The sequence below is a fragment of the Podarcis tiliguerta genome, assembly GCF_965153285.1.
Source record: "Podarcis tiliguerta genome assembly, chromosome: 3".
Lineage (NCBI taxonomy): Eukaryota > Metazoa > Chordata > Lepidosauria > Squamata > Lacertidae > Podarcis > Podarcis tiliguerta.
Genome location: NC_139536.1, coordinates 30,650,268 through 30,672,995, shown reverse-complemented (window position 1 = coordinate 30,672,995; position 22,728 = coordinate 30,650,268). Strand labels below are relative to the sequence as shown.

The 22,728-nt window shown below is 40.7% G+C and overlaps 2 protein-coding genes across 3 annotated transcripts in view; one reads left to right on the top strand and one right to left on the bottom strand.

Moving 5' to 3' along the window:
• Positions 1 to 262: 262 nt before the first annotated feature.
• LBR (lamin B receptor) lies at positions 263 to 21,357 on the top strand. The gene is made up of 14 exons (XM_083434496.1): positions 263 to 2,241; positions 5,539 to 5,711; positions 7,833 to 8,030; positions 8,587 to 8,670; positions 9,178 to 9,358; positions 10,229 to 10,425; positions 11,480 to 11,534; positions 13,769 to 13,963; positions 14,500 to 14,603; positions 15,051 to 15,176; positions 16,749 to 16,917; positions 18,197 to 18,277; positions 18,386 to 18,508; positions 19,117 to 21,357. The coding sequence occupies exons 2-14, from the start codon at positions 5,547 to 5,549 to the stop codon at positions 19,275 to 19,277; spliced, it is 1,839 nt and encodes a 612-aa protein (XP_083290622.1). The 5' UTR covers positions 263 to 2,241; positions 5,539 to 5,546; the 3' UTR covers positions 19,278 to 21,357.
• Positions 21,358 to 22,096: 739 nt separating this feature from the next.
• The window catches only part of DNAH14 (dynein axonemal heavy chain 14), a 126,794-nt gene continuing 126,162 nt past the window's right edge, over positions 22,097 to 22,728 (bottom strand). For both annotated transcript variants that reach the window (XM_083434374.1, XM_083434375.1), the window contains exon 87: positions 22,097 to 22,420. In XM_083434374.1, the coding sequence (XP_083290500.1) occupies positions 22,208 to 22,420 (213 nt within the window). In that variant the 3' untranslated portion in view covers positions 22,097 to 22,207. The remainder of the gene's footprint in view (positions 22,421 to 22,728) is intronic.

The following is a 22,728-nucleotide window of genomic DNA, read 5'->3' as shown; positions in this document are numbered from 1 at the left end:
GCTGGATGAAGGCCTTTAGAGGCACTAAGCACTGAAAAGGTTATGGTGCCACTACCATGTAATTCAAAATAAAAACAACCCTAAACCATAACCATAGCTGTCAACCTTCCCTTTTTTTGCGGGAAATTCCTTTATTCCAGCGATGTTTCCTGCTGCTTCCCGCTGCTATCCCGGATTGTTAAATATCCCGTAGACTGACCCCAGGACAGGTGAGGCTGCTGATCCCTTATTTTCAAATCTGAAAGTTGACAGCTATACATAACATTAAATTTTATTTTTCAAAATAGTTAGATTATACATTTTTATCTGCCTTAACACACCAATGGGCAGTTCAATAACATATTTAGGCTCTGAGGTTAGTCTAACTAAGGTTAGTCAGGACTTACACTGTAAACCTGTGGGTGCCCAGAATGTTTCCTGATGGGTCGCCAGAAACCAAATGGCTAGGTTGTACCCCGGTGTCAAGCAAATGGAAGTAGGCTGTGGTAGCCTTAGAAACCACTCACTGAAACATTACACGTGATAAACCTGTTACGCACCGCCCCCCATATGTGCTAACAAGCTTCCACAGCAGCAGTGGCTGCAGCTATAACAAGTTGTTTTTACATTTTGGATTTGATTGTGACAATAGCATGGGAACTGGCAGTGGGGGGAGCTTGCATGCATAAGCAGCACATATTTCACAATAAACTCCCATCTGGAAGCATTCGTACACAGTTGCTGTCCTGACTGAATTCTGGCCTTAGGTAAGCATATGCCAGGGGTGAAACTAGGCTATTGCCATATTTCAAAAGGTGAAAATCCAGACACAAAAGTTGTTGAGCTCTTTTGGGGGGGGGTTGGTATATGCATAGGACTGCAGCTGGTTCAATATGCCAATACGCTGGGACTTAAGGCGCATAGTTACTATGCTAGCTGAATAGCCACTATTACCAATGCATTTTCAACAGGGAAGGGAGGGAAAACACACACAACCTGAATATGCAAAAATGGCAGGTGTCTTGCCACCCTGCAACACCAGGTGACACCACAGCACTTCCAGACTCACTGGCACAGCCAGCAGCAAACCTTACACGCTCCCAAACGGAGGTTTGAACCCCCTTATGTGCCTCAGGCAATCCTTACAGAGCCAGCCTATTTTTAGTCTGTCTCTTCTCTTGTTCCCTATTGCTATGTTTATGGGTTGGTTTTGTATTGCATTTATATAGCCTGTGAATCGTTCGTCAGACTTTTGATCACCGCCTTGGAACCTTTTGATGAAAGGCATTCAAGAAAATAAACGTGTTTCGAAATGAGGGTCACGCTCGTTCTCTCTACCATCAAAGCCATGGGGCAGAGGACAGCAGCGCAGGTTAAAAAGACCATCGGCTGCTGGAAATAGAAGAGGTGTTTAAAATTTCGGACGTATCCAATTCAGTAACAGTAAGGCACCAGTCGCAAATGGTTCGGTATATGCGAAGCTCTTCAAATTTTAGGGCGTGCACCGCCTTGGACTTCCTGCATCTTTTGTTTTTCTTGGCGTAAAGCGGTTCAGTGCACAGGGACTGGGTGTGCGGGTGTTGCCTGATCCGCGCTGACAGAAACGTGAGCGGATTGCTTTGCACACCCACCCAAACTCCCCGCGTGCGCGTTGAAACTATGCTTCGCCATCCACAGTGGGAGCGGGAACTTCTGGGCGGCGTCCCCACCATCCTTGATTTCATCTGGGAACCCGCTTATCGACACGTTTGCATCTGTTCAGATGTGCAAAGTGGAAAGAGAGGGGAAGAGCTCGCTCCCCTCTCCATCACCCGGACAGAGTCGGACGAGCAGCAGCGATGAGCTTTGAGAGGAGGCGGGTCCTTTTGGCGCCGCGCTACAGGTTCTCAGCTCTCCGGAGTGAACTATGTCAACTGGCTGAAGCGGAGGCACAACTTGGACCGGAACTCGGGAGGTTGAGCGTCGGGGCGCGAGAGGGAGGAACGCGCCACCGACTCTCAGCCAATGGGAGGCCGCCGAGACGGATTCAAACGCCGCGGCTTGGCCAATGGCGGCGATTGGCGCCTCGCCTTTCGCGCCTCCCAGCGGGACCCGGGGGAGGGATTTGGAACGTCGCCCGCTCTCGCTCCCGTAACCGTCGCTTGAGGCGGTTGACTCTTGCTGCCGTTGCGTTCGCCCCCTTCCTTCGCCCGCTTGCCCAGGCTTCGTATTGCTCGGCGGAGACCTCCGTACCAGACGACGCGGCGGGGGCGCAGCGACCAGGTGAGGACGCGTTGTTTGCGGGCCGGGACACACCCCTTCGGCGCCTGTCCTGCGAGGGAGGGTACCGGGCGGTCGCCGCCTCCTTCTGCTCCCTCCCTCTCTCCTTCCTTCTCTCCCTCCGCCTCCATTTTCTGAGGCCTGGGTGCCGTCAGGCTGCAGCCTCTGCCTCCCACGGCCATCGCTCCGCGTCCCCCCTCGGCCTTTCGCCTGGCTCTTTTGTTTCGAGAGCCGCGCGTCGCCTCTCTTTACCCCCCCCTCAGTCCCACCCGCGAGGGGCCGCTAAGTTTCTCTCGTGGGCCGTTTGGGGCGCCGCAGAGGCTGCGCGAGCGAGTTGTCCTCCCTTCTTTGCAGAAAGCGGATCCCGCCCCTGAGAGCCGCGGAGCGAAAAGGTCGGAGAGCATCGCAGGCACCTCGCGCCACGCAGGAGGGGTCTGGAAGGGCTGGCAGCAGCTCTTGAGGGCTGCGATGCTAAGCATCTTTACTAGGGGGTCAGCTCCACGGAACTTGGTGGAACTTGTTTAGAAAAACATTTCCGTTAGGATGGAAGTTCACCTTTTTAAAATAGTAATAGTAATGTTTATCTCCGCCTCTGACGTATGCACCTCTCTCGTTGGTAGTTTCTGGGGAGAAGTGAATAGAGGACACTTACTTATTTCGTTTATATTCCACTTTTCCTCCAAGAAGTTCAAAATATTGTGCCTGATTGTTGCGCTCCCAATTTTATTTTCAAACCTAGGAGGCTGAGACATAGTAGCCTACGGTCACCCAATGAGCTTTATGGTTAATTGGGAATTTGCACTTCCGTCTGCAGTTTCCCAGGACAACTCACTCGGGCTTTTGATTTTTAGGTCCCCTTTGAAACCACTGCAAATGTGTGAATTTCATGTTAAATGGTTGTAAAACTGCAAATGCTGCTGGAAGGAATCCTAAGGCTGCAGTACTAAGGTCATTAGTTACACTGCTGTTGAAGCTAATTAAGTGGCACCATCCAAATTTAAAACTGGCAATACTAGATGATCTTTGGGGTCCCTTCCAAGACTACAATTTTATGATTCTACTTCTAATTAGTCTTATACAAAAACCTATTCCGCAGACAACTGTGTGAAAGCTTTTCATTCAGCCATGTGTATGTGCTGTGTATATGAAGATTTGCAAGCTGTAGTAGTAATAACATACTAATATTAGAAATATTTTTTAAAATGATACTTTCTAGTCACCTCCCAAAGCCTTGCAGAAGGAAACATGCAGCAGCTATCTCTAAGCTTGCTGCTTTTCAAATCACTTTGGAGTGATGTTAAGATCCGGTTATTCCCACGTCCAGTGAGGTCTGCTGCCGGGGCACACACTGAGCCTACCCAAGTCTTAGCTGTAGTGAAGGAAAGCACTCAGGAGCCTATCATTCCATGGGATTGATATGCACTCCTTGAAGATGTCTTAAGACTTCTCAGGGGGCTGCTGGTACATCCCATAATCCCAATAAATACTAGCCTGCAGACATCAACAGGATTTTTGCTCTTTAATTTATTTTGAAATGCATAGATTAATTTAGTGGGGATGTCAGACAAGTGCACCTGACATAGTCAACAAGGAGTACTGTTGCACAAAAATCCAGTAAAACATGGATGTGCTTAGTATTTTATGCTTACAGGGCTAAATGTGTTATATGGAAGACTTGTGCCTGTTGCATCAATCTTCGCAAGCACACCTGCAATTTAAGATCTAATTTTGTTTCATTTGTGTCGTAAATTGCTACACCAAATAACAAACATACACTTGAGAAATTTGGTATCGTTGCAACTGTTATTTATTCAGTACAGATACTATTTGACTTGCACTGTATTTTTCTAGAAGTAAAAGTTCCATTTCTTGCCCCATGTTTATTACTTTTATAGACCTCTTCACTGTATAAAGCCACTGAAGTGGTATATGCTTAAACAGAGAGGCCTCTCCCCTCTGCACCTGAAATGCAGCTTGTTCTGTGTATTTTTACCAGGAAGTAAGCCCCACTAATTTCAGTGGGCTTATATATATATACGAATAGCAGTGCAGAGTTGTGTGTTGATTAAAGAGATGGATCTTTGTTCCAACCCTTGTTTATGAGCTAACTTCTGACAAGAACGCAAGTCATTTAATGGATTTTCAGATGTCACCCTGGGCCCAAAAATATTTTGGACCTGTCATAACCTTTTTGAAATGGGGGCGTTTCATTGACATCAGTTCACTGAACTGGAGTCCAGCTACAGTCCAATGCTAAGTTAAGCAGTCTTAAGCCTATTGACTGCAATAAGCAAAGTATAGCACATAGTGTGAACCTCTTGTACCTGTTTTCCCATTGTGTCTGCGTAGTTTCATATTTTTCCCGTGTGTGTGTTGAACTAATATATTTGAACAGATGGGGAAATCCCATACTCTTTTTTGCACCTGTGCAGCTTAGAATTGGAGTAAAACACTAGTATAGTGGTACCTCGGGTTACATACGCTTCAGGTTACATATGCTTCAGGTTACAGACCTCAGGTTAAAAACTTTGCTTCAGGATGAGAACAGAAATCGTGCAGCGGCAGCGCAGTAGCAGGAGGAGGCCTCATTAGCTAAAGTGGTGCTTCAGGTTAAGAACAGTTTCAGGTTAAGAATGGACCTCCGGAATGAAGTACTTAACCCGAGGTACCACTGTACTGTGTAATGGTTGCTTTTTTAATGCCAATTTTTCTTTTTAAAAAGGGGTGTGACTATTATGCAGTGGTGACAGTTACACTGTGAAATATGGTAAATATGGTAAAAACCTAGGTCTCTGCCCCTGCCCCACATGGAGAACCAGGAGTCTTGCTGCACAAGCCCTGCCTCAGATGCATGCTCTACTGTCGCTAGTTACCAGACATTGGGCACATCCATGGGCCCAACCGCTCACCTCTGGACAAGACCTTGCCATCACATTTCTCCTCTGTCACTGGCTCTCAGACCAGACCTCCTCAGCTGCCCCCGCCCTTGCTCCCTGTGCAGGGCTGCCTCGCTCTGTGAGTTGAGGGCTGACTTGGCCAACAGGCAAGTCCCACAGGCAGCCCTGGGCCTGCAGAGGAACAGGAAGAGGCTGGGAAACAGCTGCGCCAAGAGCCATTTCATTTACAAAAGCAGGGAAATGCTGTTGAGCAAAACAAAATGTCCCACTGCTCATGCATTTCTTCTGTTTAGCTCATTCAGCACACAGGTGACTTTGTTTAACTTCATTAGACTCAAAGCATGACTTGACTTTTGTAACATCTATGCTAACAACTTCAATTTCCTCCACTTCTCCCCCCAAGATTGAAACATGCCCAGGAGAAAGTTTGCTGATGAAGAAGTGGTAATGGGCCGGTGGCCTGGAAGTGTTCTGTATTATGAAGTACAAGTAACCAGCTATGATGACCGAACTCATCTTTACACAGTAAAATACAAAGATGGAACTGAGCTTCAGCTAAAAGAAAGCGATATGAGGGTAATTAGTCTCTATAGTAAATAATCATAACAAGAAGGGCTCATTTGTTTGGTTACTAATGAACCCCTTGGGCTACACTTCAGTCATTAGTCCTAAATATTTGCTTCTGTGTATATTCCTGCAGTATGAGGATAAAACTATGGGGTGGTATCCAATGCACTTGCTCCATTAGCACAAGGATTTCCATTTGTATAACAGAAGGTTCATGCTGTGCCATCCCCAAAACTACTCCAGAATGTTGGTGGAACCCTCAGGGCACATTGGGAGGGGAAGTGGAAGTTCCAGTGTGCAGCCAAAAGTGCTTGCACTGATGGAATGAGAGCACTGAATACTACCCATGGTTTGTAAAGTTGCACTATATATCAAGCCATTATGCTCCTTTTCCTCATTGATTTTGTATGTTTTAAGATTAGCCCATTATAAAAGGCTTTGAGGGGCATTCTGTGCACTATCAACATAATTTTCCACATGCAGGTGTTGTTCTATGGCCATGGAGTTTGTTGAATACTTGTAAAGTCATTAAACATATTGTAATGCATGTATGGGACGCGGGTGGCGCTGTGGGTTAAACCACAGAGCCTAGGACTTGCTGATCGAAAGGTCGGCGGTTCGAATCCCCGCGGTAGGGTGAGCTCCCGTCGTTCGGTCCCAGCTCCTGCCCACTAGCAGTTCGAAAGCACCCCTAAGTGCAAGTAGATAAATAGGGACCGCTTTCTAGCGGGAAGGTAAACGGTGTTTCCGTGTGCGGCGCTGGTGCTGGCTCGCCAGATGCAGCTTCGTCACGCTGGCCACGTGACCCGGAAGTGTCTTCGGACAGCGCCAGCTCCCGGCCTCTTGAGCGAGATGAGCGCGCAACCCTAGAGTCGGTCACAACTGGCCCTGACGGGCAGGGGTACCTTTACTAATGCATGTACAGCCACATTTTAAAAAAATTGCTGGGGGCTCAGCTTTGAAAATTTGTAGTATATCAGGCATTTAGGAAACTGAAGAAATTTGTATCCTTTATTTCCTATGTTCAAGTAGATTCAGTAATAACTGCTCTGGTTGTATCAGTTCACATCTGACACACAATGTTTGGGGTTGATGAATTTCTTAAAAATGCATATATCTCCCACATCCTGATCCCACATCTAATCAGCATGTGTGCAGAATATTTTAAAGTCCAAAATGAACTACTTTGGTATTTTAGGGTGTGTTTTAGCAACTCAAATAAAAATCATATTTATTTTCCAAACAATTGTATTTTAAATATATGTTGAATGTATGTTGAAATAAGCTGTGCTTTATTTTCAATATTGTTGCTAATGTTTGGGATTATGCAATTTCATATTTATTTATGTAGTGTTATCACCTACATAAATCACCATACATCTAGATTTTCCCCTAAGTAAGAGTAGAGCTGCACACATCAGCTTTCAAGGTTGAGCACATTTGTTATGGTTTTACTGCTAGCTTGGTTTTAGACTGAGGAGGCAGTTGTGCTTTACAAATCCAAATCCTAAATCTCAAGCTTGAATCGTAAGGTGCAATACTATTTCTTCATTTCATCTCTTTTCAATTTCTTGATCCACCTTCAAGCGATGTTCCCAAAAAAACTGAATTAATGTTAATAATAATAATAATTTATTATTTATACCCCGCCCACCTGGCTGGGTTTCCCCAGCCACTTTGGGCGGCTTCCAACAAAATATTAAAATACAATAGTCCATCAGATATTAAAAGCTTCCCTAAACAGGGCTGCCTTCAGATGTCTTCTAAAAGTCTGGTAGTTGTTTTTCTCTTTGACATCTGGTGGGAAGGCGTTCCACAGGGTGGGTCCCACTACCGAGAAGGCCCTCTGCCTGGTTCCCTGTAACTTGGCTTCTCGCAGCGAGGGAACCGCCAGAAGGCCCTCGGTGCTGGACCTCAGTGTCTGGGCAGAACGATGGGGTTGGAGATGTTCCCTCAGGTATACTGGACAGAGGCTGTTTAGGGCTTTAAAAGTCAGCACCAACACTTTGACTTGTGCTTGGAAATGTAATGTAAACAATGAATATTTTTAAATAGAAGATTTTGAGATATTAATAACTACCTACTAGTTTGTAAAGCTAATGATGTAACTATTTTATTTTTATTTTTCAGTCTATGTCGTCTTTTCGATTTAGAAAAAGTAGCTCTTCCTCCGGTTCCCCTTCAAGACGCAGTGGTAGCAGATCTAGATCAGGCTCTAGATCTCGTTCACCTGGTCGGCCAGCTAAACACAGACGTCGTTCTTCCTCTCAAAGCAGAGAACCAAAAAATGAAAAGAATATGATTGGGGAACCTAATTTGATTCCTTTGGTATTTGAGTTGATTTATTTTTATGTCTAGTCCCTTTGTCAAGCTATGTTTACATACAGATAAACCGAAACACAGTATAGAAAATTTATGGGCAATATTGTTTGACAGTAGCTGCACTTTTTGTAGGTTGGAATCACAAAAAGACATAGCAACTGTACCTTGAACAAACCAGATTTCATGCACTATTCAATTTCTTCTTCCTTTGCAAAGAAAGTAGAAGGAATTGAGTACTGTCAAATAAAGTTAGCACAGACATAAAAAAGTCAAGTATATGGAGCACACCACAGGTTCCATATACTGATTTTCCACTTCTCCACTGTTTGACAAATTCCTCTTCTACTTAGATTTGGAGACTGTTAAAACTAAACCAGGTACTTCCCAAAGTTATTTGTTTTAGAATTTCGCTCAAGGGTTCCATAAAACCGGGTTCTCTTGTGTGTCTGTGCTACACATCAGAAATTTATTTATAAAGGCAATCCATGATTAGTTGTGGAATGGAAGGTTTTCTTAAAAATATTTACTACAATGAAAAACTCAATTCTTTTTTTTAATCCAGAAACTAAATGAAAACAATACCAACCAGTATAATGGGGAGCCAGATATCACAGAAGTGAATTACTCATCTCACAACACTCTAGAGGTATGAAAGAATAGTGTTCAACATACTCAAATTTCCATTGTTTCTGGAAACCTTCTGGTTAGATGTTTAAAGTTAGCTGCTCTTCGATCCTTGAGATTACAATATCTGCATTAAATGTATTGCTTGATAAATGAATAGAATGTAGAAAAAGGATCTTGCATATTTTGTAAAGAACTTTGACATGATAAAATGGATAGAATGTAGAGAAAGGATCTTGAATATGTTATAAAGAGCGTTGACAAAGGAATAGGTTGCTCTTATCCTGCTAAGAATGACTGTGTGCATTGTGTTGTAAATGTACTGATGAAAAGGAATTGTGGGTTTTTTTCGAGGAAGAGGCTGGACCTAGTTGGTATGAGAAGGGAGTGTATGGCAGTATAGATTAGCAGAGTTGGGATCAAAGAAATGAGGGGTTTTCAGGCAGTATTACTTGAATGGAGGGATATATCCAGCAGGTGGTGCAATATCATTGCAAATGACTTCCTCTCCCTTCACTATGGTATTTAGCGCCAAAGAATTGAATCTGAGCGTGCCAGAGAGCGCATCCTCGAACGCTACAATTTGCATTCAAGGAAGGAGGAGAAGAGAACAGAAGAAATGTATTCAGAAGAGAGAATTTTTGAGAAACCCAAACCTGTTGTAAAAATATGCATGAAGACAAAGGAACTAGAGTTTGGAGGAAAAATTGGTATGATGGTCCTGGCGTACTGCAGCATTCATACAGTTTTTTGCAAATTCCCAAATTCACTTTAGTGGAGGGAAGCAGCTCTGTATGCACATCATTGTATATACAGAGCTGGCATTTCCATTAGAAGTCAATTTGAGACCTCTCCTGGTAGTGGTTTCTTGAATCCCAGCATACTCAATAAATAGTTACATAATGACCGTGGTTTTCATGAATTTTATTGCATTATCTTTTCCAGTAATCATGCTTTCTGTGCGACATCAGCTACTATGCTTACATGTCATCAGTATCTGGGCAAGTGACTAGAATTGGGACTACAGTGGAAGCTCGTTGTCGAATGCTTCAGAAGTCGAACGTTTCTGCTTTCGAACACTGACAACCCAGAAGTGAATGCTTCCACCTCAGAAGTTGAATGGCTTCTGAGGCGTGTTTCCCCATTTTTTTCAATGGATTTTGCCGACTGCCCAATGTACCTTGGTTGTCGAACGTTTCAGACGTCGAATGATCTTTTCCAGAACAGATTACGTTCGACAACTGAGGTTCCACTGTAGTTCCTTCCTCTTGCATCTCTGTGGCTACCTATTGCTGGTCAAGAGCCTTTCGTACCTTAGTGTTTAGACAATATCATTTCTGTGCAATTGCTAGAAGTATACATGCAGTCTTTAATTATGTCACCCATTTCAAATTGTTCTCCATTAGGCAATGAAAGCATTATATCTTAAAATAGGTAACAGTCTTGGTATGTGTGTGGGGAGGGGGGTGATCTTTGAGTTGCAATATTGTAACAACTGAGTAGTTTGACAACCGTTTTTCTGTTGTAATGTTTCATTTTGTTTCCTGTTTAACTTCTGATTCTGTGTGTTTGTTTTGTAGGTGCCTTTTTAATGATTTTTCTCCTTCCTGCAACTGTATTTTACTTGTTGTTGATGTGTACTCAGAAAGACCCCAGTGTCCTGAATTTTCCTCCCTCCCTCCCAGCTTTGGAAAGTTTATGGGAGACAAGAGTGTTTGGTGTTTTTCTTCTTTGGTTCTTTCTCCAAGCTCTGTTTTACTTACTCCCAATAGGAAAGGTAAAACTTTAACTATAAATTTGTATACTGTGTTTACAAAAATGCATTCTTATTTTGTGTGTGTCACAATTTTTAAAAATATTATGGCTGTCATAAAGCAAAACCAATGAAAATGATGATTTGAGGGACTATATATGATGAGGAGAATGATCATTGCAATTTTCAGTGTTCCTACTACATTCCTGCCAAACAGGAGTGTACACAATTATATTTTACATCATAGATTCTATATGAAACCATTGGGATGGCCTTCATGAGATCTGGGGCACTCAGCCCTGTTTCTATGTTACATTTGACTTAGGAATTACCCAGGCATGCTCTAAACACATGTCTTGATGGAGTGGTGAGCTGGATTGTGACAATCTCAATCACTGGTTTGCAGAGGCAGCCTTAGGAACCATGCCATGGACTGTAGATGTACATCTTACAGTGATGCTGAAAAGGGCTTTTTTACATAGTGGTTTCTGCCTTGTACATTGATCTGCCTGTGATGATCAAGCAGATTGATCATAGAATGTTTATGTTGACAAATGAAAATCTGTCTGCTTACCTGGGCATTTTCCTGACAATTAATAATGGCTTCTGGTTACTGTGATCAATATTTTAATTTGTTTTTTTTCTGACCTGGTTTTCTTGTGATACATTGTTTTATTGATCTGTTAATCCCCTTAGTATTTCTTTTTTAAATCAAATGTGGTATATAAATTATTAGAATTAATACAAATATTTCTTCTAGATATCTTATTTTTGTAGTTGCATGAGTGTTGTATTCTTCTATGCCAACTTTGGGATTTGTGGTTGCATGGAAAGAGCCATGGTTAATCTATTTTTTTATAGTTTTTAAACTACAGATTATTATGCAGTCAGTTTTATATCATGGAGATTATCACGTAATTGCAAGGTTTAGAATTTCCCCCTTCTCTTGGCTAAGTGGCTCTGTTATTCTACAAAATGTAGAAAGGCAACAGATTCTTTAAAAAATGATTGTTTCCCTATAATTTGCTTTACCACTCCTGAATCTAGGTGGAAAAGACTTTTTTCTTTTTCTTTTAAGATTGTAGAAGGGACCCCACTTTTGAATGGAATGAGACTGGAATACAGGATAAATGGTAATTAGGTTTTAAATTAAGCATTACTTTTAAACTGGTAACCTATAATTATTGAGATTGCAAACATGAGAATATATGGTTCAGTTATCATGCCAAATGATGCTTTGGGTTTTCAGCTATATGGTTACAGCTGATCTTCTGCTTTTAATTTTCCACTTGCTTAGTACTTGTCTGTAGGTGTGGTAGCCTTCAGTAATGGCCATAACCATAGTTTGTTTTATACTTCTAGTGTAATATGTGTCTAAATGGGCTAAATTTTTATTACACATATATTGTTGTAGTCATAATACAATTTGAATTCTTGTCCTTAACCTACTTAGTCTGAGTTGCTGATGAATGATATCCTTCAGGAGAGGGACAGGGAAATGTGACCATGTTGATTCTCCTGGAATTCTCAGTGGCTCTTGATACCATTGATCATTAGATTTGGAACAAAGTGTCACTGCTTTGCTGATGACATCCAGCTCTATTTCATTCAGTAATAACGGAATCAGGAGAGGCCATGCATGTCTTAAACCATGCCTGGACTAGATGTGGGCTGTAACTGAATCCTGAAAAGACAGAGTCCACCATGTGGATGGGTGATTCCCAGATGTGCAAATTTGGCTTTGTATTGGCTCTGGATGGGGTTGTGCTCCCTCTGAAGTAGCAAGTACAGTCGTACCTTGGTTTTCAAACAGCTTAGTTCTTGAACACTCGAATGCCACAAACCTGGAAGTGACTGTTCCGGTTTGCAAACTATTTTTGGAAGCCAAACATCCGACAGGGCTTCTGTGGCTTCCAATTGGCTGCAGGAGCTTCCTGCAGCCAATCAGAAGCCGCACTTTGGTTTCCAAACATTTTGGAAGTCGAACGAACTTCTGGAATGGATTCCGTTCAACTTCTAAGGTACGACTGTACAGAGTTTGGGGGTGCTTCCTAGATCCATCACTAGAGACCTAGCTGACCTCAGTGGCTCAGGTCATCCATTACCAGCTTGGGTTGGTGTGCCAACTACAATGGTGCCTTGACATGGATAGCATTGCCAAGGTGTAACATGAGTAACCTTACAATTAGTCTCATATAATATGCTATATGTTGGGCCAGAATGTTTAGTTGGACGCTCAGTTTTGAAACACTGGCTGCCTATTAGCTACCAAGTCAAGCTCAAGGCTTTGCTTTTGACATTTAAAGCTCAAAACACATTGGAACCGGAATACATAGCAGGCAGTCTTCCCCAGTACAGACCTAGCCAATCTCTTAAGATCTTCCAAGGATACCCTCCTGGTTATGGCATAACCAGCACATGGCCATATCGTGACACAGTGAAAGGAAACCAGCTAGATGATAGCGCCCACCTTCTGGAAAGCCCCCCCCCCCCCATGTAATTTGTGAGACAAATACAGTAATTAAAATGTATGTCAGAGCTTTCCAAACTGTTTTGCAACACATTTATCGTCAAAGCGATAAATAACTACCTGACATTTAGAAGACATCTTAAGGCAACCCTGTTCAGGGAAGTTTTTAATCTGTGATATTTTACTGTATTTTTTGTTTCTATGTAAGCCGCCCAGAGTGGCTGGGGAAACCCAGCCAGATGGGCGGGGTACAAATAATAATAATAATAATAATAATAATAATAATAATAATAATTATATTGGCTGCAGTGTGCAGGTGTGTTGAGCAAACACTCTTATAAGGGGTTAGTTTCACCTCCGGTGTGCTAGTGAAACTGAATTACTGTGTCACGAAATGATGCATGTAAAAAAAAGTGTGTCAACAACATGAAAAGTTTGGAAAGTTCTGGTGTATGTGTTTAGCCAAGCTTGCCCAATAACTTTCTGTTTATTTTTAACGAGGGAGAGCAGGGTTGGGGGGGGCTAAGCATTTGAAGAAATTTTATTGAAAGTTGCATTGTTATTTTTGTTGTAAGCAGCTTAAAGTTTTTTATTATAGTAAATGGATTAATTTTTATATAAATAAGTCCCTTTGGGTAGTTAACTCCAAGGTAAATGAATACAGAATTGCAGACTTAGGGTTTCACATCGTGTATAGATATTGCCAAATTGGAAACCTTAAATACAAAGATTTCTGGCATAAAATTTTGTATCAGAGCCCACTTTATTAAGATGATTTAATTAGGAAAATGATTTACAATGTTTCTACGCATTCACTTTCTTAAGTGTGTTTTTAGAATACTGGTTTTTTTTACTTGTGTCTCACATATCTCCTGTGGTTTTTTTCTCTCCTTCAAGGATTCTATGCTTTTATCCTAACAGCTGCAGCTGTAGGAATTTCTCTGTATTTTGAAATGGAGTTTTCCTATATATATGACCATTTCCTACAATTTGCTGTCTGTGCTACAGTTTTTTCTGTGGTGTTAAGCATTTATCTCTATGCCCGTTCATTAAGAGCACCTGAACAAGAATTGTCACCTGGGGGGAATTCTGGTAAGTGTTCACTTGTGGAAACATACCGTGCTTGATTTATTTTATTTTATTTTTCATTCTTATGCATTTCTGTGTGTCAAAAGTACTGTCATTACAAACTACATTAACCCCGTTCCTCTGCTCCATAGTCTGTGTCTTGGGGCTTTCAGTGAAACACTAAGAGGAATCATGCATTTAACTTCTAATGCATTTTTTGTCTGATTTAATCCACTCATGCTATTTACATAATTATTAATTTAATTTGCATGTACCTTGATAAAAAGCATTCTTATTGAGTTGTGTGCTCCTGTAAAGTTGTAATAAATTAAACTTATAACATAGAAGAATGTATACCCACTTTTCTTTTCAGTGTATTTTAAGAATATGGGACAAGTTTGGCATAACTATGTCTTGTAAGAAGTTCTAGACAGAAATCCTGTCTGACTATCTTAAGTACATTAATTTCAGTGGGACTACTTTAACTGTGACTTGGATAAAACCCAGTAACAGTACAGTAGCCAATATTATACTGTGGTCTAATTTATTTTTATTTGTAGGGAATATATTTTATGACTTTTTTATGGGACGTGAATTAAATCCTCGCATCAGAAATTTTGACCTGAAATACTTCTGTGAGTTACGACCAGGGCTAATTGGCTGGGTGAGTAAGTGTTTAAATCTATTTTTGCATCATCTTTGATTTTACAAATAAGACAACTAAGTTCTTAAAATGAAAAATGTACTGCAGGAAAAGATTGCAAAATATTGCAAAATATCAACATTATGATGACACTATATTATATACTACAACAGCCGCATTATCACTGCAGCATTAGTTGTACAATGTTCACAGCTGCAAGTATCTCTCATTTTACACAGCTATTGTTTAATTTATAAGAGTTAAAATACAAATATGGGAAGATAAATAGAAAGGTTAAAGGGAAAAGAGCACACACTAGGTCAAAGTCTGCTTATACATGAGTAAAATACTTCTTGTGAGCAGGAGAAAAATGCTTTGAAATGAAATTAACATTGAAACTCGTGTTACTGTTTCACCAGAGTTGTAAGATAAAAGTTGATTTTAATGTGCAACTTAATTTTTTTTAAGGTCGTTATTAACTTGGCAATGCTGTTGACTGAGATGAAAGTGCAACATCTGGATATGCCATCTTTGTCCATGATACTGGTTAATAGTTTCCAGCTCCTTTATGTGGTGGATGCACTTTGGAATGAGGTAATGTTTATGGCTATTTGGTAGGATATATTTTTTTGCCTCCTTTTGAAGTTTTTTTTTTTTAAAAATGTGTTGTACTTCTGCAAACCTTGTGGTTCCTCTAATCCTGCTAGTGCCTCCCTTATGTTTCTCAGTATCCCCATTTTGGTTGTGGAGAAAACCATCTCTTATTTTTATATGATAACAAGCATATGATTGGCTCATCATCACAATGATTGGCTGAAAAACATTGTGGGCTAGGCTGTTCATGAAACGTATGAGGAAATTGTTGTATAACTTGTTCCCCTCTGTCAAGTGAAAGGGGTTGCATCTTTCTGTAGACTGCACATAGGTGGGCTTCTGGGGTCTTCCCTATGGATGCCAAAAACCAGACACCTTTCCCAACACCTGGAGCAACCTTCAGTGGCAGGGAAGACTGCTGTGGGCATTGGGGAAGGCATTTGGCTAGATCTTGTGTGCTACCTGGTCTGCCGTCTCAGAAGAGATGCCAGATCTAGCTCTAGCAGTCTTGCTCTAAGGGTTGACCACAGAATGAACCAGGCACCATGTCTGCCTGCTAGCTCTTCTTTCTCTGACAGGATAAGGGCATCAAGGATACAGCCCGCAAAGTGATTTCAGTTTTGGAACAGGGGGCATCTTGTACATTCTGTGGTGGCAATCTACAAGATTGGCTAACTTTCTTAGCCAAAGGGGTGAAGCACAAAATAGGTAGCTGTGCATTGGGGCAGGTTGTTTTGGGTGTGTGAGTATGAATGAGATAATGGATGGATGAATGGGGTAAGAGTTTTTGTGTGAATGGGTGTGATGTTTATGTGTGTGAGAAGGGGAAGCAGAGTGAGAAACTAGTACAGTGGTGCCTCGCAAGACGAAATTAATTCGTTCTGCGAGTTTTTTCGTAGAGCGAGTTTTTTCGTCTTGCGAAGCACCATGGCGGGGAGGGGTGGGGAGAAGCAGGGCAGCTGCCGCAGCCGGTCCTTGGACTCACCCGCGCCTTGTGGACACCGCGCGACGCGGCTGCAGGAGGGCGGCGGGGCTCAGGAGCGCAACTCCGGCTGCAACACTGGCTGCTGGTGGCAACGGTTCCTGAGGGGAGCGCACGAGGGCGGTGGGCAGCGGCGCGAGGCAGCCGGAAGGTGGGAGGGAGCCGGAGGAGTGGGGAAGCGAACGTGCGTGCGTGCAGTGACCGTCGCCATGACAGGAGAGGCAGGGCTGTTTCGTCTAGCGAAGCAAGCCCTTAGAAAAATCCGTCTTGTGAAGCACCTCAGAAAACGAAAAACCCTTTCGTCTAGCGGGTTTTTTGTCTTCCGAGGCATTCGTCTTGTGGGGTACCACTGTACTAGTTTCTCCTGTTTTAGCTCTCGTCTGCCTATGTAGATAGCTGAATTGTAAAAGGCATTGAGAGCTCATTGCTGAAAAACATTTGCTGATTTTTAGAAAAGTGTAGATTCAGTCTATGTGTGCTTTGCTGCATATTCCACATGTACACAACCCTAACAATACAGTATAGTGAAAATATTTTGGCCATTAACAAAAATTCAAATCAGTACTCATTTAATTCTTTTAACTTTTTAGGAAGCTATTCTGACAACAATGGACATCATCCATGATGGTTTTGGGTTCATGCTAGCATTTGGAGACTTGGTGTGGGTTCCTTTTCTCTACAGCTTGCAAGCCTTCTATTTAGTGAAACATCCGAATGAACTTTCTTGGTTATCAGCTTCTGCAATTGTAGCCTTGAATAGTAAGTGGCAATTAAAATGAAATACTGCTTTACTTAAAAGCATTCTGGATGCTTTATGGGAATGCTTAATAGATTGATTTATTTTCAGGATTTATTCAAATATTTTCAATCACAGAGTAAGAAAAATAAGCAGAAAAAATACAAAAATTACAAAATCATATAAGCAGGCTCAATATGCAACAAGTTAACAATTCTGTCATTTTTTGTAAGCAAGCAAAACTACAGTGACAAATTAAAATATCCAATTTAATCAAATATCTAAGTAAAAACCATACACAAATCATTCATACAGGTTAAACAACCAGTGATTTTAGCAATGGTTCCCACATTGTTTTTCACTTAAGTCGCCCACTCACTCCCCATTACTCACACAAAGAGGGTCCCACTCTGTGCCAACGGACTCTCACCCTGTAGCTTTTGACTAAGTTAACACCTTTCACCCCCACTCCAACCCATTCAGACTCTCACCCTGAGTGGTATGAATTGTTGCTCACAAGCATCCACATCAAAAACCTCCCACCCCTTGTCCCAGAGAAGTAACAAAGAAAAAAGAACAGAAGAAGGAGGTCCAGCAAGTTACAGCTGGTTTTTCTCTTGTGGGTCTCAAGGTTCACAAGGCTCCTAGGCTCCTACACCCAGGTAGATTTACTGGCCTCTCATCAGCCAGCACAATTAACCTTCAGGTCTTGTGAAGGAATAATATTTCATGGTCAGTTGAGAAAGCCCTTTCCTGACCCAAACTGATGTCAACAATTCAGTTAGTAAATCAAGTAATTTTTTGAGAGGGTGTTTGCCATCAGTCTCTTTGAGTGTCATTGTTTAATAGCATTTCTTCAAGGTAGAGTAGCTATAAAAACTACAAATAATTCCCCATCTCTATTTCATATTGTATAGCAGTGGCTTTCAACGTGTGCTGTGACACCATGGGGTGCCTTGAATGATGGTCAGGGGTACTGTGGGCAACCTTCTTTCCTTCCCTCTCTCCTCTGATGCCCTCTTGCGTCTCTGCCTCCCAAAGCCTTGTGCGGCTGTTTCTTGCAGGCAAATGGTGCCTCTGGGGCTGGCCAGGTGTTCTCCAGAGCTGAGGCAGCCTCAGAGTAAGCAAGTAAATTTGTAATATCCACATCAATTATACTCACGATTAGAAAACTGGACAATAAATAGATGCTAAGAACATTGCTCTTGTCATTGTTATTAATGTAAAATTGGAAAGACAATGGACTGTGTGCTGTTGGCAAGTTCTGCAAGGAAATAATAGTTGCTTCTTTCTTTTCTGAAGTTCTTGGCTATTACATTTTTCGTGGTGCAAATTCACAGAAAAACATATTTCGAAGAAATCCAAAGGATCCAAAAGTTGCTCGTAAGTACTGCTTAGGCAAATTGGTTTTCTATTAGTGCTTTCTATATATTAATATTACACAGTGTGTTCTCGTCTGCAGAGTATATTTATTTGTATATCATTATACAGACTTGAAAGTTATTCCCACTGCAACTGGAAAAAACCTCCTGGTCTCTGGCTGGTGGGGCTTGGTGCGCCATCCAAACTACCTTGGAGATATCATCATGGCTCTGGCTTGGTCCTTACCGTGTGGTAAGATAGTAAAGTGTCTTTTAGTGAAATCTTTCATGTTTTGCATGGGTGGCAGGCCATCATGTGGGTGATACTTCACCACCTATTGTCCAAGGCAGAAACAACTAAGAGTTGACTTCAAGGCTGCTTCCTGCCTGCACTTGAACCATTCATTCAGGGTGGAACTATTCAGCTTGGACACTGGCCTTGTGAATTTCTCTGTGTGAGAGTGTGTGCAATCCCATTGTTTAATTTGTGTTTTTACCTCTGACCTCTGTTTTTCAAATTCCTACCAGTGGTTGTTATTAACTGAGATAACCACCCTTGATCTAATTGAAAATTGTCGTAAGATGACTGCTAGGTGGGATAATACACCATAAGTATATTGTTCTGTTTGTCTTTTTGACAGTAAGTTCTTTTTTTCTTTATCAGCATAGAAAACAGAGAAAATAAATTATGACTTGCACTCACAAATATGATGTTCAAGCTTGAAATCTAATCAAGAAACTGAAAGTCAATATTAAAACCCAGTCATAAATTATTAATGTTAAAGTGATGAACAAACCCCCCCCCCTATTTACCTTTTCAGGTGAAGAGTGGAAAAAATAACTGTTTATGTGTTCTTACAGGGATCAACCACATCTTACCATATTTCTATGTCATATACTTTACTGGTTTGCTTATTCATCGAGAAGCCCGTGATGAACGTCAATGTAAGAAAAAATATGGCTTAGCATGGGAAAAATACTGTCAACGTGTACCATATCGCATATTTCCATATATCTACTGAGTATCTTCAAACTGGTGGATAATGCACCGCTTCTGCAGTCAAATCTTCATTGCAATAAACCACATACCTCAGTATACGTTAATTCTGCTAGATTTTCTTAAAAATTGTGATCAGATAGTAAAGCTGCAGATACCTTTACCAATAAACTACTAAAAATAGTCTTTTCCATATATTTTTAGCCATCTCCCCATTTCAAATTACACACTTCAGTTAAGCAATAAATTAGTTGTATAGCACATTAAAAGCCTGTCAAGCAATGTATATGCTGGATAATGTTAATTATCTGTTCCGGACATAGGAAAGACCATTTTAGGGTTTAATGCTGAAGATTTGCTTGTTTTGTATAACTTTTGTATTTTTCATTCTTTGGGCTATCTTCAGAGCCCTTGGCCAAAATGCACCAGAAAATAGTAAACGTTACAAAGTCCAATGAAGAGTGACTTCCGATGCTACAGCTTTCTAATCATAGTAGTTCTCACTCAGGTCTGTCTCTTATAACTGGTTCTCTCAGGCTGAATCCCTAGTGGCTGTTGCAGAAGCAGGAATTGCTTCTGGGGAAGCAAATGGACAGGAGTTGCTTCTCTACCCCTTCACTCTGGAGAACAAAATCCCATTTTAAGTCTGAGCGATGGTTGTCATATGCCTCTTGAAGTTTTTACATAATAGTATTCCTTATACTATGTGCTCTAAAAAGTACATTGATTTAAGAGAATATTTTAAAATCCCTTACAGCTGATTCTTTGAGAGTGTCAGACCTCAAGAAGTGCAAGTGACAAAAAACAATGATACAGGGTGTGGCATGTTGTACAGACTGTGAAAAAATAGGCATTTTTTTCAGCTATTATAAACCATTGCTTTGTACTATAGCTTTTCTTTATATTGTAACATTGAAAGATTTTGTTGTACAGTGTTTTGAGTATAAGATGCAAATCTTTTTTTTACTAAAACCATTTCCAGTATTTTTGAAAAGTTTTATAAAGTATTGCTATGAAATTGAGTTGAACAATTGAAGTGCTCATTTAAATATTGCAATGACAAATGTGTTATGGAAGTATATGAAATTTATTCAAAGTTTTGTGAATTGGCATTGCTACCTCAAATGTAGGTTATTTTGCCTTTTTATACTGTTGAAAGTAGGAAAAATGCTAATTTTTCAAATTGCTATTTAAAGCAGCTTTTTAACATGATTAAAGTCAACCACTTTAATTGAACTTTTTAACAAATGTATTTTTGTATATTTGAGTTTTCATAGCAACTCATGCTATGTGGTTTTATGCTGTTTGTAGCAGAACATCTATAAATTTTTATTGAATAGTTTTTTACTGAATTGGCTATAAGGTGGAATTATTTACCTAAATGGAAGTAATAATTGCCATTTTAATATATTAAATTAGAAAGCAGGTCTGTTGAAATTTTTACAGCTGATAAAAATTATCCATTTAATAATAGCAAAGTACCCATTTTTAATTTGACTGTATTTTGCATTTATGAATTTGTAGCATAGTTCTTGATAACAATTGTTTTCCGTTTAATATAGTTAAAATGCATGATTGTGGATCACTGTAGGGCTTACTTAACGAATGCCCATATCCCCGTCGAACCAGTCCCCTTTGGAACATGAATAGCCTTGAGTGATGGGGATAACAGCACTCTTATGCCCTATGGGGATCCATATTTTTACTCTGTATATTTGTATGAGCCATTTTAGTTACTGCTGTACAAGATTGTAAATTGACTGTGTGTTGTGTGGCAGAAATGATCATGACAACTTTCTTTAGCCTGCATAACATCTGTTTAGAGCAGAAAAAATCCTTATAAACATTGAGTGCTTCAAAATATCTATTGTAATTTGTTATGCAAAGAAAATTGTAGAAATACCACTATTTTCGGATAATTCTAAAATATCTTCTAAAGGAAAATGAGTAATCTTTTTATATGAGCATGTTCTCCCAGGAGTGTGGTTCCTGACTAATATAAACTGCAACGTGTCATGTTTGTTACACCTTTTTACATCTAAAATGTACTCCTTAGATTGAACTTCATAAAAAGTAACTTGCATAATTAAAATTTAATCTAGAAATGATTTTGTGCAGATGTAATTATTTCCTTGGAAGAGACTTCTAACATTTTTGTTTGCCCTTTGAATATATAAGTAGCTCTGATTGAAGATGTATCTGTGTCCTGGGGTAGTTTAAGTTCTTAAGAGTTCTAGCCGAGTGCATTACATGCATTCTACCCAGAAAGAGGTTGAAAAGCTCACACTCCTACTCAGGAAATAAATAAACATAGGATCTGCCATATTCATTTGAGCCCTTCTCATACTACAGAGGTGGAAAACTCAGGGCTGCTTTGTCATGTTCACAAACCTCCCTGGTTGCATGATGGTAAATGGAGTCAGAGGTAAAAAGTGCAGAGCAATAGAAATGACTCATACTTTTTGTTCAGTAGGCATGCTACAGATTTGGATGGCTCAGTTGGTGCTGTTAATGCCAAAGTTGCAGGTTTGATCCCCGTATGGGACAGCTGCATATGCCTGCATTGCAGGGGGTTGGATTAGATGATCCTGAGGGTCCCTTCCAACTGTACAATTCTGATTCAAGACAGTGGCAATCACTTTAATGCCCTCATTGTAAGGCTCCAGCAGCATTGGGCTGGTCACTATTAGAAACAATACTGCGGTAAGCAAGCACTAGAAGTTTATTGCTGGAGCTGAGGAAGACCAACTTTACCACATGGCTAGCTTGACACACATCTGACTGAACACAAATAAATTTAATTAACCTGCTACCATACTTATATAAAGAGAAGATAAATCATAATGAAAACCACAATAAATACTGTTTATTCTTAAGCATCCGTTTACCAAAACCTCAAGTGGTCCAACAGTGAAGAGTATCCAAGTTTAAGAGGTAATTATTTTTTAAATTTTCTCAGTCATCTAGTTGGCATAACAGTGCAACACCTCTTGTTATCCAGTGGCTGGGTGCTATAAGACTTGGTAGGTTAACTACTGTTATAAAATTAGTTGATATACCTGTAGAGGACAGTGTTCCTGATCTTTCAGGTGTCCTGTATAGTGGACATTCATAAAGCAGCCAGACTTCTTCCTCCTCTAGACAATGGGGTCTTGCATGGGAGGTCATCTTCAAAAGAGAAGTGTTGATGAATTAATAATACACATTAGCATAACACCGATCTTTTAAATAGACTGTATATGAGAGGAATATGAAAGAGTAGCACGCAAAACATACAATATACAGTATGTGCATGCAACCAATATGCGAAGCAGGAAATCACAGCACAACACAGGCAAACTTTGCGTATCTGTCTCCTCTTTTAAGGGGGAAGGAGTTCTAGATGTTAGTATGAGCCTCTACCTTCAGCACCCATCTGGTGATGGAGTGGTGGGTGGGCTTTTTTCTATACAAGTAGCCTGACAATTGTTTGCACA